At 33.4% G+C, this 20,390-nt stretch overlaps 1 protein-coding gene across 12 annotated transcripts in view; it reads right to left on the bottom strand.

Annotated features, from left to right (window-relative positions):
* MYCBP2 (MYC binding protein 2) overlaps nt 1-20,390 on the bottom strand; it is a 255,017-nt gene that overhangs the window by 186,191 nt on the left and 48,436 nt on the right. For all 12 annotated transcript variants that reach the window (XM_014859953.3, XM_070520019.1, XM_070520018.1 and 9 more), the window contains exons 6-14: nt 16,445-16,687; nt 16,147-16,218; nt 14,344-14,440; nt 10,444-10,517; nt 10,166-10,304; nt 8,588-8,664; nt 7,486-7,690; nt 5,912-6,076; nt 3,491-3,649 (exon numbers count right to left, since the gene is read on the bottom strand). In XM_014859953.3, coding sequence (XP_014715439.1) covers nt 3,491-3,649; nt 5,912-6,076; nt 7,486-7,690; nt 8,588-8,664; nt 10,166-10,304; nt 10,444-10,517; nt 14,344-14,440; nt 16,147-16,218; nt 16,445-16,687 — 1,231 coding nt within the window. The remainder of the gene's footprint in view (nt 1-3,490; nt 3,650-5,911; nt 6,077-7,485; nt 7,691-8,587; nt 8,665-10,165; nt 10,305-10,443; nt 10,518-14,343; nt 14,441-16,146; nt 16,219-16,444; nt 16,688-20,390) is intronic.

The following is a 20,390-nucleotide window of genomic DNA, read 5'->3' on the forward strand; positions in this document are numbered from 1 at the left end:
CAATATATACAGAATTAATGTCATTAATAACCATACAGAAAAGTGAAAACATACAAATGTGACAGGACTATGAAGAAACATGTAGTACTATAACAGCAGATAATGAACGAGAAAGTCTGCAGGAATCAAGTAATTAGTTATGTTTGTCTTTCCTATTAGACTTAGATTCTCAAAGGCAAGGTTATACCTTGCTATATCTCTTATTCTTAGTCAACGTTATTCTTTCATCACTTAGACTTGTAACAGTCTCAGTATATGTCTGTCTAATCAAGAAACGAACTCATAGAATATACAGCCTTACTTTATTTTTGCCACTTGTAATCTATGGACAGGCTGGGAAATTAGACAACCAAGTATTGGATAACTATGTCTAGAGTTAGAATAAAGCAATCCTGAAGACGGCCTGAGTGACTCTATTTTAACAATAACTAAAATATATTGAGCACTTACTTGTACCTGGATATACACGTATTACTCATTTAGTCATCCCAACAGGACCATAAATATTACCCTCAAATTAATCTCTAAATTCAAAGCAATCCCAATCTCAAAGCCAAGTACAAAAACTAATTTTAACTGATATGGGAAATAAAGGCCCCAACTTGACTACACAAAGCAAAAATTTATAAAGAAAAAGAATGAAAAACTTGTCAGCAAAATTTAAAAATTATTTACAACAAATGAAACCATCAGTAAATGTAAAAGATAAGCCACAAGTTAGTCAAAGATATCTGCAACACATACAACATAATACATAAAAAATTCCTACAAATCAGTAAGAAAAAGGCAAGCAAAATAAGAAGTTTGAAGAGATAGTCTAACTCACTATTAATAATCAAGGGAATGCAAATTAAAAGAAAAATGAGAGACCTGGCAATTCTACTCCTAGTTATATACCCAGAAGAAATGCATACATGTTTTCACTGACATTTACTAGCAATGTTCACGGCAATACTATTCATAATAACCAAAACTAGAAACTATCCGAATGTCCATAATACTAGAAAAGATTTTAAAACTGTGGTATATTCATACAATTTAATACTATACAACAATGAGAATGAATAATCTATAACTACTTGTAACAATATAGATGAATCTCATAAACATAAAGTTGAGTGGAAAGAAACTAGGCACCAAAGAGTTCATTCACATGATTCCACTTAGATAAAGTACAAAAGCATGCAAAACTAACTTCTGGTGTTAACTGGAGAGGTAGACTGTAATTGGAAAGGGGGCTTCCTGGAGTGCTGGTAATATACTATTTCTTGATCTGGGTGCTGATTACATGAATGTGTTCAGTTCGTGAAAATTCATCAAGATGTACACTTATGCTACGTGTATTTTTCTGCATGTATGTTATACTTGAATATAACAAATAAAAAATTACAATGGAATACAATGTTATAGCTATTAAACTGACAAAAATCAGAGTCTGTCAATACTAACTACTGGAGTGATGTGAAAAATTAAACTCTACTGGTAGGAGTATAAATTGGTACAACCTCTTCCAAGAAAAATCTAACAAAGCTGAAATCTACAACACAATTACACTAGAGAAATTCTCACACACGTGTGCCAGAAAACATGGAGGAGGTCTTAAAATTATTTATAATAATGAAAAATTGGAAATAAACTCTATCAGCAGGAGAATAAGGTGTGGTATGTTGGTGGTGTGGTTTACTACACAGCAGTTAACATGAATCATCTAGATTTATATGTATCAACTTAAATATATTTCAAAGAAAATGGTGAGACAAAAAAATTTACAGAAAAATATGAATAGGTTAGCCTTATAAAAAATCTTATTTTTATGTGGAAAATACATGAGTATAAATATTTTCTACATATAAAATATCTAAGAACAAGTAAAAATATAGGAACTGACTGAGAGGATATTAATAAAGTCATGATAGTGGTTAGTTCTGGAGAGATGGAGTATAACAGCAAACCTTGGAAAGGGAATACAGGACACTTGAATCTTATAGTTTCTCTTTTTTTTACTGACAAATGATAAGACATGGTGGTAGATACACAATTTTTAATATTTAAATATTATTTTCTGTACTATTCCTGTTTTTTTTAAAAACAACTTTTAAACAATCCCTTTATGTTCTTTATGACTGTGCAATCTGTATTCATTATATGTCTTACACTACTACCCTGCTTTCTAATTCATCACTTATAAACAGAGTGGGTGTGATTTCTATTAAGTAGAAAACCTTTTAATAATTTTATTTTAGTTATTACAAAATTTACATTAAGAATCCATAACATAGGTGTAAATGTATGCCAAATTTGCATAAAAGAGTTTCGGAACAATAAACAATTTTGTTCAGTTCAGAACTTTTATAAAATATGATTTGAATATATATTTATATTATATATAGAAAAGCAAACTGCTTCTCTCCTCTTTGCCTAGCAGGTATTATCCAAAGCTACAATTCATTAGTTTAGCAGATAGAAAAAATATTTCCATTTTGGAGTAATCCATTTTTTTTCTTTCTTTTGTTTTCCCTTTTTTAAAAAAAATCAATATGCTCTGACAAACTTGCTTTTTTAAAAACTAAAGCATTTTAAATACGCACACATATAAATATGGCAAGGGAAAAAAAACGAAACAAAACAGTGAGCTCTTGATATCCAGATAAGTCTGCCACCAAAAAGGCCCCAAAACTGCTAAATTTGTTTTTGTAAATTTATACCAATATTAATCCTCTGACTCATTTGTACTTTAAACACAGTTCAATGCTTAGTTCTAATAATACGTATCTATTTCCTATTCTCCAGCCCACACAAAATTAAAAACAGAAAACCAGAAATTGGAGTGAAGGGTACAGGATAGTACTGACAGCAGCTAGAAATAAAAATTGAGAACAGCATGATGTAGACACAAACTATTTCCAAAAGAAGACCACAACGAGCATGGCAAAGGATAAACCTTTTTATTCCCTTCAATAGACTGAGTGTTGGGGCAAAGGATACAGTGCATCTGCAATGGAGTTCTTGATAAAGGTCAAGCATTCTTAAGGATCATTCTTAGTTGTCAAGAAATGATTAAATTACAGGTAGTGTGTGCTGTTAGACAGGAAGATAATATTAAACAGACAGACTGTTGCCAAAAATGGTTAAAACTAAAAACACATGTATAAAAGCAGCTAATAACAAAGAGTTTAAGGAATGCACTTTTCTGAAATAATTTAGTCACCAAAAATGCTAAGTCAAAAAGGTACTATTATATCTTATATAAAACTAAGAAGAATACAAAAGTAAGCAAGATCATTTGCTCAGAAATTAAAAGTCTAAAGTATACTGGATTATTCCAGAGATATACTGTCCAATAAACAAGAAATGCAGTGGTTTTCCGAATTTATAAGTATGAAATCAAAGAGTCATTTGTTTTGAAAAGAGTACAATTCTTCACCATGTTGTTCTGCAAAACTAATAAAAAGACAACACAAACTTTAATATCCACACATTCAACACCTACCTTTCCCGCCTTGGTTCATGGCACCAGTATCTCGTCCACACTGTCCTTTATTATTTACACCAAATGTCCAAACTTCTCCATTCTTCATTAAAACACAAGTATGAGCTTTGCCCATAGCTACCTGAGTTACAAAATGGCCCTTCAAATCTGTTACCAAACCTATAGGAAAGATACAAATTTGGTAAGAAACAACAACAAAAAAGGCTTTCTTGAGCCTAGTAAATCACCAGTAATGTAAAAGGACCATTCCAATGCAGAACTTTTCATTTCTGGGATAAAATAACCCACCAAAATTGGAAATAAGTGGTCAAAAGACTGAAAGGGTATATCAATTCTGTAATTTTGTAATGAACCTTCAAAAGCTTAAAATATTATCACCCAGATGTGGGACAAATCTTTCCTGTGGCATTAGCTCAAGCTCGCTTCTCCTGAATGCTTGCTCTAGACGGCAACACCTGTCAGCAATTCTCAGAAGGGTCACTAGTTAGTTCTCAAATTTTCCTGGTCACAAAGAAGCCTAAAATCACGTCCTACCTCAGTAAAACACTCACTAGAGTATACTGAAATAACATTGTTTTTGTAGAAACCTGCGATTTTTCAAAGCTGTATCTTTCAATCCTTTTTAACCTACAATGCTTTCTTCCACAATCTAATACAAAGCTAGTTCCTAAACTTCACTTATTCACATATTACTTTCATAAACTTGCTATATCCAAGTGCCATCCATATTATCTTTTAATATTTTTTGCATCAATTTTAAATTGACTGAAGCATTTTTACCCTTTTCAAGTAGTAATAACAGTAAAAAAAGATTTTTTCCAACATACACTAAAATAAAAACACTTTTTCAAAAATTAAAGTACTTCTTTTATTTAAATTACAAACAATATAATTCTTGTATACACTTTGGGAAAACTATTCTACATTATAAGCTCAGATATCACCTCCTTAAGGTGACCTTCTCTACCACTCTATACTAGCTTAGGTCTTTTTGTTAAGTACTTCTCGAAAACTCCCATTTTCAGTATTTAGCATACTTGAAAGAGATATACATATATAGCAACAGTATTTATTGTAATTAACAGCACTAGCTGACATGTCTTGAGCCCTTACATGTGCCAGGCTCTGTGCTAAGCATTTCATAAGCATTATCTCCTGTAATCTTATAACAACCATACGAAGCAGGTACTGTCATTAGCTCCCTTTTGCAAGTGGGAAAAAAAAAATGGAAGCAAGCTCTGAAAAGTTAAGTAATTTAAGCTAGTTAGCCAACTAAAAAGTGGTGGTGCCAGGATCTGAGTCTATATCCATAACCATAAAGCCACACGTCTCTAATATTTAAGTTCTATAATGCCCAGTTGTTTCTCACATCCTCAAAAAGAAAGGGATCACATCTGTCTGGTCCACCAATTCCTGACATATTATCTGTGCTCAAGAAATACATGTTGAATAAATGCACAAATTTCCATCAGCCTTAGTCAAGAGGACTTTAGCAAGCAATAGTTATATTGAATATTATTTTTAAACTATACACGAGCCCACCCCAAAATTTTGATTCACTCTGACCGTTGAGGCCACTTAGAACCTAAATATTACCACATTAAGCCAACTCTCATATCACCTGAGTACAGTTCAACTTAATAATTAATTGCTATTTATGTTTGATGTATGTCATTTCCCCAGCATGAGATAATCACTTAAATTTCCAATCAGAAACTTCCTAATTCTGGTTTCCTTTTGACAAAGAAATTCACAGGCTTTACACATTTACCTCACATAACGTCCTTCCAAGTTGGTTACCACAATTATTATACTCACTTCGAAGTGCTAGAAAGAAAATCTAGCAACCAAATATGACAAGTTTTTGAGATTAGTGTTTACAAATATAAAACTCTTTATTTGGCTGGTTCCATCCTTCATATCTACTACTTTTGGTTTATCAGTCACTCAGCCACTTAAGTAACTCCTAAGACTCTCCCATGCACCAGATGCTGTGCTGGGCACTGAGGATCTAACAGTAAATAAGAGAGAGAGAATCCCTCCCTAACTACCTAACAGGAAGAGATGATTAATCCACCAATCATAAATCAACTACGTTATAAAAAGCATTTCCCAGGGTACTACCAGGAACATGTCACATGAGCATCTAACTGAGTCTATGGAAAGCTTTCCAGAGAAAGTAACAGCTAGGGTGGAGCTGCACTAGCCATATCCCATGATTAGCTTTCCCCAAAACCAGCAACAGTGTTCCCAGCAGTAAGACAGGAAGGAATCACAAAATGTTGTACTTGGAAAGAGATGTGAAAAATGTAGAAAAAGCACGCTACAAATGTTAATTTTCTAGACATATCTTGCAATTCATAATGTCTAGTCCTGGACTTTCTTTGTATAAAAGCAAAACGGCATTTAAGTTTAACTTACTTGAACTATCAGAGTAAATGGCATCTTTTCCAAACATGTACAGCTCTCCATCTTTAGAAATAACAGAACTACTTCCATTATTGCAGGCTGTATACACCACAATCTTTCCTTCCATCTTAATTATCTTTTTAGGTTTATAAGGTTTTGATTGCCGTCTGCTCTTAGCTTAAAAAATAAATAAAATTAATTTAAAGCATCCATGTACAAATAAAAATGACATAGAAAGCCAAGGAAAAAAACATTATTTGCATTTATGATACACTTTATTTACGTATTTTCACAAAGGCCTGGGCTTCCCAACATGTCAATTAAAATGAATCAACCTACAAGCCTCATCTGGTTAATTAATATTTAGGCTATCACTGTCAGATCCTCTTCTTTGTAGCACACTGGAATTCCCAACGGGAAACACCAATTTCCTACCAAACTTCTGGAAAGCACAATCTCTAGCTTAGCTACTTACATAATCAACACCATTCCATTATCGTGTATATAAAAAAGTTCCCTTTTTCCTCAAACTCTGCTCACATGTATTCTTATGCTAGAGCCTAGAAAGTAAAATCAACACCTAGTCAACGAGAGATTGTAAGGAAGGGAGATATACAAATGGAGGGAGAACGAAGAAATTTAAATGTGAGTGATTCAAGCAGCCTCTGCTCTCAAAAACTAAAACCCTGAAATGAGCAAAAGATGGGAAACAGCAATCTTCTGTTCCTCCAGTCGACTCCAGTTGGCAGATGCCTTTTGGAACAAAAACATATTGCTGTGCTGGGTACAATTCTGGAACTTAAAACACCATTATATTTTTTCATATAACATGATCCATTTACAAACATACGGCAACTACATTATCTGGTGCTCAAGCAAAGAAGAACAATGTCTTCTGAATGCTAGAAGGAAAAACTGATTGTGGTGACGTTTCTGAGATATGGTAAGACACTTCAGGCTATTTTAAGGGATGTTTTTCAGGGTAACTTTTATTTACTCACAGTTTTTACATTAGATGTTGACTTCAAACCTAATCCTCATAAAATGCTACCATGCTCTGCTACAATGCATAAAGTATATGAAAAGTTACAAAAAGAAATAAAATGACACGTTGAGGAAGACTGAACAGAAGTATAGGGAAGATAAGAGATAAAATTGTTTTTTCATTGCTTAGGAATGACTGCATCAGAAAGAAATAACACCAAGAACAGTGATCCATAACTAACATTATTACATGAGGTTATATAAAGTTTACTTCATTCTGTAATATTTATTCCTTCCAAAATTCTGGGTTACCTAAAACAATACATTGAAGTCAGTCAGTTTTTAAAAGTAACATCAACTGACAAAGTAGATGAATAGCCATGTATCCATAAACCATATAAAAATTCACGAACATGAACTCTAGAGTGAAATCAGCAATCATAATTCTTTAAGGAAAAGTATAGCACCACCATTAACCAAATATGCCCCCAAGTAAAATCCTCTATTAACTTGGTGAGGTTAGTGCTATTGAAATTGATATACCTTATCTTAATAAATTCCACAGTATTTTTACTGAATGTCCATTTGACCAGTCAACTTACTTGACTCTCCATCTTCTCCTTTACTAGCAGATCCTGTAAAGAAGATGCTTCCATCTTCTGCAACTAAAAGTGCGTGAGAGCCATCGTGTCCAACTGAGAAGTGTACAATCTTTGGAGATTTTGTAATTGGTAACTCAACCCATTTTCCTGCTGAAGGACCACCTTGTTTGATTCCAAGACTCTGGTATTTGCCAGTGTAATATATCTTATATATCAAAAAAAAAGAAAAAAACAGAATTATAATGCCTTTTGGAGTAGCGCACCAGGTTTCATACGAGAGAAAAAAAACTTCCATACTTCACCAAAAAACAAAAATAACAAGAATCCAAACCCTGTTTTAACACTATTTGACTTCTGTGAGCTCCACAGGAGAGAAATAGGCATATTTTTCCAAAAAGACACAGTTCATAATAATTTTTTCATATCTACTCAGGATATTTATAATCTTTCATTCTAAGTATCCTGAATAGATATGAATAAATATACCCCAAACTCACAACAGGAGGGAATTCATAAAATTCTCAATTCGTTTTTCACAGCATAAAAAGCCCTAGATACACATATACTCTATTAGACTAGTAATTTTAACTTTCAGAATTCTTTTACTTACTTATCTTACTTTATTGCCACACCCACTAGAGAAGAAAGAAGCTTCCCTCTCTATAGATTGACCTCTACAAACTATAACTTAATTATTCATGCTCCTACTTCCCCCAAGTTGTAGTCTGTGTATTTCTGCACATTTTGAGAAATTTGCAATGGATAGCCTATTCATCAAAATAAACACAAAATGTGAATTCACCTCAGCTCAAAAAATTATATAAAGAACTCCATAATTAAAATTAAATATTTGTAAAAATGTAACGTTTGATAAAGTTTATAAAGTCTCATAATCTTAAATGTCACAATTTTCTTTCATATTATTTCAACATGAATAAAATTTTACCATATAAAACAACATAAAATAATTTTAAATCAAAATTTAAATGTTTTTAAACAAAATTAAAATTTGATGCTTAAACATGTGAACTACATAAATGAATCAACTGACTGTCTCCTAAAGCAGAGAATATTAATTTTTAAGCCTAAAAGAGTAATCTACCTTTCCATTTGCTGTTTTCATTAATGCAAACTCTCGTCCGGCACCAAGAACTGCTGACTCTTCATCAAATCCTGTACCTGATAATACAACAAGATTAATAAATACCATTATTTTTTAACATGAATAATTTCAAGTACAACTTGTACTATTTTGGGTGATTAAAAAATCAGTTCAATTAATAAATCTCAAAGGATGACGAAACATGTCATGTGCCTGAATTTAAAAAAAACATTAACAATAGGTACACTACTCCAAGGAAAAACAAAGTTACCATAAGCTTCTCTATTTGCTCCACAGTAGTGCCAAACTAATTTTTTAAATATAGAAAAATATTTTTAAATCAATGTCAGCAATATTCCTTGAATTAATGAATGCCAAACTTTTGTTGAGCATCTACTAGGTATCAGGCATTAAAGAATGCATGAACTTAGCCTATTTGATCCTCACAACTATATTGTCCAGTTTACAAATGAGCAAACATAAAGCATGCTTAGGTTAGTCCAGACACAGAGTCATTTGGGCTTGAACAATGCGATGCAGATATTTGAATTAAGACATTTCAGATTCCCTGTTTCGTACTTTTTCTACAGAAGAACATTTCATGTACCTACTCCATGAATTTGAATACATATGCAAACATATACACACACAGACCCTTATGCACATTTTCAAATTATAACACTATAAGTAAATAATTATATATTACACATCTTATGATTTTGTCCAATTATACAAACTACTAATCAGTTTATGAGCTTTTTAAATTTAAAAACTATAATTTCAATTCAATATTTTTCTACGGAAGAATTAGAAAAATACTACATAATTAAATAAAATATGCAAAGTAAATGACTAATGTCAAATTTATGAAGTTTAACGAGATATCAGTCAAAAAGGTGGTCTTACAAAGAATCCCATAGTTAAAAAAAATGGCACAATTAAATCCGTAGCATGGCAGACCAATTTTGAGACCCTCATGGGAACTAGTGATCTTAAATTACTACTATGACACTGCAAGAGTAAGAATACTAAGCCTGAGAAATACTCTGTGGTTGTCTGTATTTCTATATCCAAATGAAAGATTATTAATCAGTTTGTCAGGCCAATTATCATTTTCATAACCTATGGGATCATTTTATGGTTATCCTGAAAATACGCTCAAATAAAAATTAAAGGTTTCAATGAGAGAACTATGCATATTATTGCAGTAACATTTACAACAGAAGTTTTCAAAATTTTAAATAATTAAAGATGAAGCATAAAAACTAATGACATACACAAGTATTGTCTGTCTATAATTCTTATCAAATGTAAATTTATTTTCTTTTGCTCTCTATTCAAAGTAAAAATGGAAATTATCAGTCACTTCCTTAAAATGGTGTTCACATACCAGATTCTGTTTTAAAGACCATATTTATTTACTTATGCATATTAATTCTAAAGTTGCTTTACAGTAACAAAGAGCAAAATAGTGGTTAAAATATAAGCGACACTACTGAAAACATAATGTTAATTTCCAAAAAAAATACAGAATTTGAAAATTAAAATATGGCAGAAAGGCTTATTTGACCATCTTACTTATAATATGCAAGTCCTTTTCCAGATCAAATAGTGAGATACCACAGGCATGTAAGCATTTTCTGGCCAATTTAAGCTGTAATTCTTGTTGTAGCACAGGTTCAGTGCTTGTGGCAAATATTCTGACAACAAAGCCATCCTAAAAGAAATAAAATATCCACATTATTATATTGCATAAATTGGTCATTTAAGGCTCTATATTCCATCTAATAAAAATCAGATAATTTATGAGAGAGAGATTCCATTTACACCAGATAATCATGATTCAGAGTACTTACATCTCTTGAAGCAGCTATCTGATTAATATATTCTCCATCAGTGAATAAAATATTTTGACCTTCAGTGTGGCAATCTGTGCAAAAGAAGAAAAAGGTAATTATATTACAATATAAATAACTCACAAAATGACTTTATTCCTCTGTTGAAGTCAGAATGAGAGTTCTCCACGCAATAAGGATAAACTTAAACTCAAAGAGAGATAGTGCTTTTTAATAAAGAATTAGAAATTAGCAGAAACTAAATAATTCAGCTAATAATACTTATTATATTTTGTGCTTACACTTATAAATCTTCCATAATCAAGGACCTGAGAGCTCACCTAATTTCAAAATGAATTAATATTAGATGTAGTCTGATAATAAACATGCACCACGATGAACAAAACTATAATATTAGTTATAATCATTTCAATACCAACACATGCAATGTAGGCAACACTCTACCCTCAGACATACGTCACAGTCATTAGCGTCACAGAAAAATACAGATAGACCTAAAGCTTCTGTATTTGAGGTCTATGGTGTCCAACTACAGATATCCCTTGCTTTATAAACTAGAACTGGTCGTTCAGTTTCCACTTAGAAGTTTAATGCTTATCCCAGTATTTTTAGCATTTAGGATGCCATACACTTTTTAAGTGTTCATCCTTTATAGAACAGACAAAGCTATGCTTATGTGTTTCTTTTTGTCTGAAAGGGCTCATATTTTGGCTGGAATACCATATTTTGTCAATACTGTATATATCTCTGTGGAACAGTACACTATATATTTTGAGCAAAATAATGCACAAACCTGACTGTAACAAGGGATACCAGTATTATAGAAGGACCACTGGACATGTGTTAGTGATTGCTACTAAATAACATGAAACTACAAGCAAAATCAACATCTAAGTATAAACTTGATCCTTTTGAAAAAACAAATGTTCAGCAAGCAAGTATAAAAGCACACACACTTCCCAAAATAACTGCAGAGAACTAGGATGAATCTCTCCATTAATTAGAATACCAAAAAAACATATTTCATTTCTATTTGTACCTGAATCAACAAAACATAAAATTCTGTTTTTGGAATGCAGTAATGAGCCCACCCAAATAAGCTGGATTACTCTATATCTTTGCCCAGGAGCTTCATACTAGCATACTTCCTTATTATAAATATGCAAAACACAGGCAGACCCTTACCAAATAGAGAATTCAGTGATCACAAACTGGAAATAGAAACTGGGAGACAAGGCCCACTGGTAGCCCAAGAGACTTGGTAATCAAAGAGAGGAGAAATCGAAAGAAAGAGTTCCTAGTCCACTGTACAGAATACAAAGAGGCGCAAGAAAGATGCTTCTCAAGCTCTAAGCAGTAAGATTTTAAACTAAAAAGCAAAGAAGAAAAACTCATTATAATTTCAGATAAACGCAGGGGTGAGGAGTGAAGCGGCGCAAGAAGAGTGGCAAAAACCCTCATGATCTGAGGCAACATGTCACCAGACATGAAGAGTAAATAACATAAAGATACAATATAAAAGGTATGCCAACATATACAGGCCAAAATGACAATTAACAGAAGAAAAAAAAGTATGTTTTACGTTCGTCAATGCTAGGTTGAAAATAACTTATTTCTAAACTAGACTGTAAGACAGGTTGGAACACGAAGCTCAAGGAATTACCAGATTTATGTCACTTTTAAACATGGTATTCATTACCATCTATAAACCTCAAAACTCACTCCTGCTCCTTCTTGATGGGAAAGCTACAGAGCAGACTTGCCCCTAATTAAAAAAAAAAGTACTATTGAAGAAATTGCAGTCCAGGTCAAAGAAACGGAAAAATGACAACGGTTTCTTCAAGCTTGAGGGTACATCTTCCTGCTGTGTGATTTCAAAAAGATTTTCTCTTTATCCATCATGTAGTGTTAGAAGGCAGCATCTTCAGGAAAACATCAAGCAACATCTGCCAGTTCAGAAGACACACAACATGGGACTATCTTCCCAAAGTTTGGTTCATTCTTCACCATGAATATGGCACTTATTTATGAAACACAGAAAGACACACTTGTATTGTTAAAAGCTGCATTTCATATGTTAAATGACATAGAAGGATTTAAACTGAATGAGGACATTAACAAGTCAGTTTTTATCATGGTAGAATAAATAAAACAGCTGTAGGTAAACCATTTTCAAATGGTCTTCTCAGTCACAATCTCTATTAAATGATCAGGGTTTCTCAGAAGTAAATCTTTTATATTAGTATCCATCTGTTGGTGGCAGGGAGTTAAGAACTCTTCTTCCAGGACATTATCCTAAAATGACTTACACAAAGACAGAGTGATAGGGATGCTCATTATAGTGTAATCTATATGGCAAAAAATTGGAGGGAACTTCCATTCCAATATATTAATCAGTGGCATACATTTTAAAACATTAAAATGATGTTGTAGAAGACTATTTAACAGCCTGGAAATATATTCAGAATATTAAGTGAAAAAGAAAGGTTAAAAAAGCAATATGTAGCATATGATCACTTTTTTACAAATATGTACACACATACATAGGAAAAAGACAGGAAGGATATTCACCAATAAGTTAATAGTGTTTATATATGGTAAGTGGGGTTACAGTTAATTTTGATTTTTTTGCTTACATGATACTTAGACAATAAATATGATTACTTTTAATATATGTATATATATGAGGGGGCATGTTATCATTTTAAAATATTTATTATCATTATTACTATTATTATTATTATTATTAGGACCAGAGACATGGCCCAGGACTTATGATGATTAAAAAAAAAACAACCCTGTAGACATATCAGAAAGCAAACAGTTATCTACAAAATGGCTTTAATAAGTCATTAGTTTTCCAAAGTAGCTTTACTTGTGAAATATACAAAAAGTGGCATTTACCTTAACATGGTGTCATGTACACTAATTTGGATATATGTATCCATAACAATGTTCAAATAAATGTTTGACGAAGTTATAAGAATATTTTAAAGATTAACAAGCAGCCTGGGAGTAATTATCCTCCTCAATGTGTTCTTCAGAAGTAGCTCTCAATCATCCTTCAGATGGCCAAGTGCCCAGAAGTAATAAGGCTGCTTACCATGAAATTATTGATAGATACATTACACATTCAAGATTTTAATATAAACAAACTCCTTTAGAATGTATTAAAGGTATATGCAAATTCAAAGCCCTTACAATAGAGAATATATTATGTATTTGCCCAGTGTTTCACAAAATTTAAGACCCACTGCCTCAGAATTTAGACAGCAGAGTGATTTGAGTCATAAACACTACGTACAACCTCAAAATTATAAAGCAAAATGAATTATGTTCAACATGCCTTATCTGAGTATTATTAAAAAGTATAAATGATGGAATTAAAAAAAAATTCCTGAACAATCCTAAAATCTGTCTCTAAAAATCCTTTAAAATAAAGATGTGAACCCAAAGTGCACTGTCGTTAAAGTAAAAGTAAACAGAAGGTTCTTTATATCAGGCTATATGAGAGCTGGAGTTTTGGTTTTATTAAGAGCAGTGTAAAATAACACCCCAATAATTCAGCGCTGAAACAGTCTTGGTGGGACAAGGGGATCAGACTACAGATGGACAAGAATTTGAAAACAAATGTTACGCAATAAAAAATAAATAAATAAAGCAAGTAGGAAATCAAAAAAAAAAATTAAAACACTTTATACTGTATTTCTGTGTCTGTTTTCCTCACATGCGTTAACTTTATATAGCCTATAAAATGTTTCGCATGTCAAGATTTTTTTTAACCTACTTGTAAGCAAGCACTATTCCTTGCTAATCAATTCTTTATATGTCTAAATGGCCTAACATGCACATCTCTTAAATCACCTGTAAAGCAAACAAATGACTAGTTGAGTAACATACCTGGTAACATTACAGTACCATCTTGTTCCAGTGTTTCAGGGCTTATTCTTATGGCTGTCATGCTGTGGTTATTCACATCTCTATACAATAAATAACCCTGATAACAACAAAAAGTTTTGCTGTTATATGTTAAAATATTTTTTCATTACCAACTTAGCAGAAAAAGTAGTCACACAGGTGTGCATTACAGTTTTCTGAGATACAGTAATACATCAATATTGATGTCTAAAATAGATTACAGATTAAAAATATAAGAACACAGATATACTTCAATAAGAGGAATTGTACAATACTGCATATCAATTTAATCTACTATATTCCCAGGTACATATATTAGATATACTACACAGGACAGCACACCTTGTTCAAAATTTTTATATCACTTGACAAGTAAATAATAGAAATGACCACTGTTACTTTAACAAATATTTAAAAAAAAAAATGAAATATTTAGGTTAATATTTTAAAACGAATAGAGTAGTGGTTTTAGGTGACATAATATGCCATTGAACATATTTCTGTAATAATGTATTTTCCATGGCATTATTTCTTAGACAAAATGCAATAGGGGCAAATAAAAGTTTGATGAGACATTTTAAACCAGGTTAAGTTTTAAGAGACAATTATTGAGTAATTAATTTGACATTTAAAATTTAATTTCAAAATCTCCCTAATAGTTGATATAACAGGATTATTTTTCATATAAAAACAATAATAATTTCTTTAGTTTTCAAAAATCTTTTATCATTTGATGCTGACAACAAACTCTGAGCTGGGAAATACAGGTCTACAGGGACATCTTTATTCTATAGCCTTCCACAAGGGAACTTGGGCTTCACCTCTCAGGAAGGGAAGATATAGAAACAAACACTTCTAGCCCTTTGGCCATCGTTCATTTGCTTCTCTCCATGGGAGGAGAGTGATGTATCTGGCTGTTGACACCCAAGTGGCCACATTAGTCAGGTGATGAGATCACAGCATTAAGAAAGTAACAGAGGGGATCAGCCCTGTAGCCGAGTGGTTAAAGTTCCATGTGCTCTGCTTTGGCGGCCCAGTTTCGTGGGTTCAGACCCAGGCACAGACCTACTCACTCATCAGCCAGCCATGCTGTGGAGGCATCCCACATACAAAATAAAAGAAGACTGGCACAGACATTAGCTCAGAGCTAATCTTCCTCAAGCAAAAGAAAAAAGGAAGATTGGTAATGGATGTTAGCTCATGGTGAATCTTCCTCACCAAAAAAGAAAAGAAAAGAAAAGAAAGTAACCTGGGCCCAGCTCTTTTCTCTCTGTGGTCATACTTTGTATGATCCTCCATGCAGGTGCAGGTAGCCGGCTACTGGGTAGGCCACACAGTTTCCTGGAAGGTACTGATCTAGACTTAGAATGGAGGAGTTTGTGGCAAGAAGCTCTAATTTGGACTCAGGGCACAGATACATCCCCAATTCAGATTTGCCAATGACAAAAGAAGTCTTTCTTATTTAAAGGCCCACTTCAACAAAAACTCCCACAGAAGACAGTTTTATTCACATTTTACAGCTAAATAACAGAGGATCGAATAAGTTAACTGAGTAGTCCAAAGTCACACAGCTAGTAAGAAGCAGGGCTAGAACCAAAAGTAAACCTCCTATGAATTCTAAGCTAATGTTCTTCACACTACACTATGCCATTGTTACAGCCATGTTATTAAAAATATACCATATCTGTTTAAATAGAAGTGGTATTATTTATTGGTTAAATAAGTATGAACCACGTTTTAAAAGATGAGAAAGAAAAGTATGGTTTGTTGTGAATATTCTCCTACCTGAGCATACCCTAACCAAGACTTTTTCTCCTTTCTGTTTCTGATGCGAGATGTAGAATTGTATATATGGCCCTGCAAAATAAAAAGTTAGCCTATGAATAGTTTCAATTAATAACCAATGGAAAATAACAAATGGATAAATGACATGTAATACATATGTTTCCATTACGATTTTTAAAGAAATACTACCATGACAAAATTAGATGGTACTCTAAAAATGAAGTTGAAAACAAACAGAACACAATTCAGTATGGATATAACTTGTGCTATGATTAAGAACTGTAAGGAATCATATTACCCTAACTGTTCCACTGTATCCAGAGCCTATTTTGTATAATCCATCCTTGCACAAAAGATAAAGAAAAAATCCATCATTCTGAAGTAGACATTGATCATCTTCATCAACAGATATTTCTTTCAGTGGCCACTTGTGCATTAAAGCTGCCTTCTTAATACCATTGCTGAACCAGTCCTGAATTTGAATTTTTCCCACCAACACTGCCTGTACACTTCTCTGTAGTGAATTTAGTATCATTGGCACCTATTCAAAAGAGAAGAAAAAAAAAGACATTTTTAAATGTCCCAAACACAGAACAGACAAAATAAAAATAATTTAGTAATATATCATCATTTATAAGAAAATAATTTGTTTGGAATGATCATGCTTGGCATGTAAGCAGAAAGTATGAACAAGAAATTCACCAATAAGAAGCAAATCCCAAGCACGCCAAGATAAAAATGTCAAAGCCAAAGAATATTAACTTGTATTTTTGATCAAAAACACTGACGTATGCATGTTTCTCCAAAACACCAAGTAACCAGTAGTGCCTATTATTTTAAGTTTTGTGGATGAAAACATTCTAGAGTAGTAAAAAGTATAAACACTGGACAGAAATAAAATTATTTGTTGTATTAGAAAATACACAAGCCAAAATGATCTCTTTTGTATGATATGTATAATCACTAACGTGCTAACTCATGATAATGAAGCACAAAAGCATGAGAGAAACAGTGCTGCTTCCATAGATAAAATAACATTCCCAGTCTTTCTCTTCTACTTTGCTTCTCCATTATGCCTAATATCCACTGACATCAAAAATTTTTCATCATACGAAAACTTGATTGTGTTAATTGTGTATTCATTCAGCATCCATTTAACCAATACTTATCAAAGACTTGTTAAATCCCGGGCTTTGTAAATGAGCCCTCCAGAATCACCAGCATGAGACCAACACTGCCACTAGAGGAAACTTTCTGCTCCTCATCAAATGCCTCTCACCACCCAAGGAGGACTGCCACACATCCAACTGCAGGACCAGAGCCCAGGGCACTGTACTCAACTATAGGTCTACACCTGCACTGTCCAATATGGCAGCCACTAGCCACATGTGACTACTGAGTTCTTGAAATGCGGTTAGTGTGACTAGAGGTGTGCTTTAAATGTACAATACAAACTGGATTTTGAAGACTTCATATAAACATAAGAACATGGAATCAATAAATTTATACTGATTATATGTCGAAATTATTTTTTGGATATACTCACTTGAGTAAAATACATTATTAAAATTACCCTCACCTGTTTCTTTTTACCTTTTAATATGGCTAATAAAAAAATTTTAACTATATATGTAGATTACATTATATTTCTATTGGACAGTACTGTTCTAGAGGATAGAGCTTTCAAAGGGATAACTGACCCACTGTTCACAGAGATTCTTTTCCCCTTCCAGTTTTAAGGCCTGTGACTCAGCCAAAATACATAACTTTTATTTTTAGAAAACTTTTATATATAATTGAATACTACAAATTATCTCCCTAGAAACAGCTACACCAAACTTACAGCTGTTTTATCTACAATTAATATCCACATTTCCATACAATATGCCAAAGCTTCCATTGTTAACTTTTTTTTTTTCTTTCAGATACTTTCTATCGGTGTCTATTACCAAAGAGGATGCCTCTCCTCCCTTCTCAAATTCTCAAAATGGAGATACACAATAATTTCTGGTTAAATCCATATTCAGAGGTCATTTTACTTTGACTGTGTAGTCATGGTTTCAGAACTAAGCCAAATTGTATAACATCCTCCATCTGCCTCTGTGTATAATTTCCCTTTTTTTGTTGAGTCAACAATTGCCCCATTTTTGTGTTTGCTAAGTCTTCCCTACACTCCTCTCAATAAAGTCAAACATGTCATTTCTAATTTTGTCCCTTGGCAACCCACCTCGTGAAGCCCAGCTCCTGTCTAGACTAAGGACAGGGGCAGGCATAGAAATTAAAAGTGTTCCATACCTTGCATGTTCAAAAGCATCTTTACCTTCCCTCAGACATGACTGATGGTTGAGCCAGGGTTAGTGAACATCATTGTCCCTTTGAATTTTGAAGGCATTGTTCTGTTATTTTCCACGCCAGTATTGCTTTTGAAAGATCCAATGCCACTCTGCCTGATCTTTGGTTCGTAAAGTGTCTTTGCTCTCTGGAAGCTTTACTGTCTCTTTATTATCTGTGTTCTGATTTGGAAAATTATACCTTGGTGTGAATCTTTTTGCATTCATTGTGTTGAGCACTCAGTGTGTGTTCTGTCAATCTGAAAATGTCTGTCTGTGGGGTAGAGGAATTCTCCTTATAAGATTTCTTAGGAAATTTCTTCCACTCTGCTTGAATGCCTATTAGATACTGGATTTCCCGGATGGATCCTTTAATTTTATTTTAAATCACCTATTTTCTCTCTCTCTCTTTTTCCTATTTTCTGGGGACCTCTTCAACCTGATCTTCTAACTGCTCTGACTTTCTTTTCATTGCTGCTATCTTATTTTTAACTTATAAAAATTCTCTCTTGTCCTCTGAGTTATTAAAAAAATAGAATACTGATGTTTAATGTAAACAATTTTCTTCTCTTATCCCTCTTCGAAATATTAATTACAGGGCCAGCCGGGTGGCGTAGTGGTTAAGTTCGTGTGCTCCACTTTGGCACTCTGGGGTTCATGGGTTCGGAGCCTGGGAGTGGACCTACACGCCGCTCATCAAGCCATGCAGCAGTGGCATCCTACATACGAGGTGGAGGAAGACTAGCATAGATGTTAGCTCAGAAACAACATTCCTCAAGCAAAAAGAGGAAGGTTGGCAACAGATGTTAGCTCATGGCCAATCTTCCTCACCAAAAAAAAAAATAATAATAATAATAATAACTAATGAATTACATTTTCTTAGAGTATCTTCTGTTCTCAACACTCTTTTTATCCAAAGTTTCTTTTACTATTATTATTATTATATTATTATTGATTTGGAGGACCTCCATCTTTCATGTTAGCCTAGTGATACTTGGCTGTACACTTATTTTTAAGAGTAAGCTACTAAAAAATTGATAGGAAGCTTGATGTGAGTGGATACGGTTTGATGTTAGTGAGCTCATGTCAGAACGATTACACTAAGTTTAGCAGTTTCATTGCAGGACCCTCCCAAGTGTCTGCATCTGTGGGTCTTTTTTCACTCTTTCTCCAAAGAAGAATCTGCCAGTCTTTTTCAGAGAAGCTATAATAAGCCTCACTGTCAGTGTACTGGGAACTCTGTGAGGATTAAGAAATTTCGTCATCAATACAGAGACTTTCACTTAATCTCCGTTTCAGCCTACCTCCTCAATTCCACTCTCCATCATGCCTGGTTTCCCGTGACCTGTCTGGCTCAATTTCTTTAGACTGCAAACCTAACTCTTAGGGGTCTGAGAAAAGCACAGTTGCCTAGTTGGGAAGGGTGGAGGAAGTGCCCTGGGGTGCACTACCTTTTCATTATACACATTTTCTAACTGATTTTTAGCTCTTCCCCTCACCACCCCTCTCCACGTACCCATTATTTCCAATTCCAATCCTATCTGGAGTTTTAGTTGGAAATCTTTCTAAGATTTAGAAAGATTTATTTTCTTAGAAAATACTTTCTAAGGACATTAGCCTCTTGAGGAACTTAAATTTAAGCTTTCCCTAATTTCTATCTTCCAAAAATGTCCTGTTCTTAAAAGTTTACACTTAAAAAGAAAATTTCTTTATTATAATCTTAGTGGAGACTGGGGAGGGAGCAGAAATTAACCAGTGTCTTCAACATGGCTCTATTTCTCTCACGCTTTCCACCAAGGTGCTGAAGTTTCAGGGAAACCCAGTGCTACAATAAGAAGTCTTAGATAGACTCCCCTTTTTCTCTCCTATTGATTTTCTCTCCCCAACACAGTGGCAGGACCTAGAGAAATCAGC

The sequence above is a fragment of the Equus asinus genome, chromosome 11 (assembly GCF_041296235.1).
Source record: "Equus asinus isolate D_3611 breed Donkey chromosome 11, EquAss-T2T_v2, whole genome shotgun sequence".
NCBI classification, from domain to species: domain Eukaryota; kingdom Metazoa; phylum Chordata; class Mammalia; order Perissodactyla; family Equidae; genus Equus; species Equus asinus.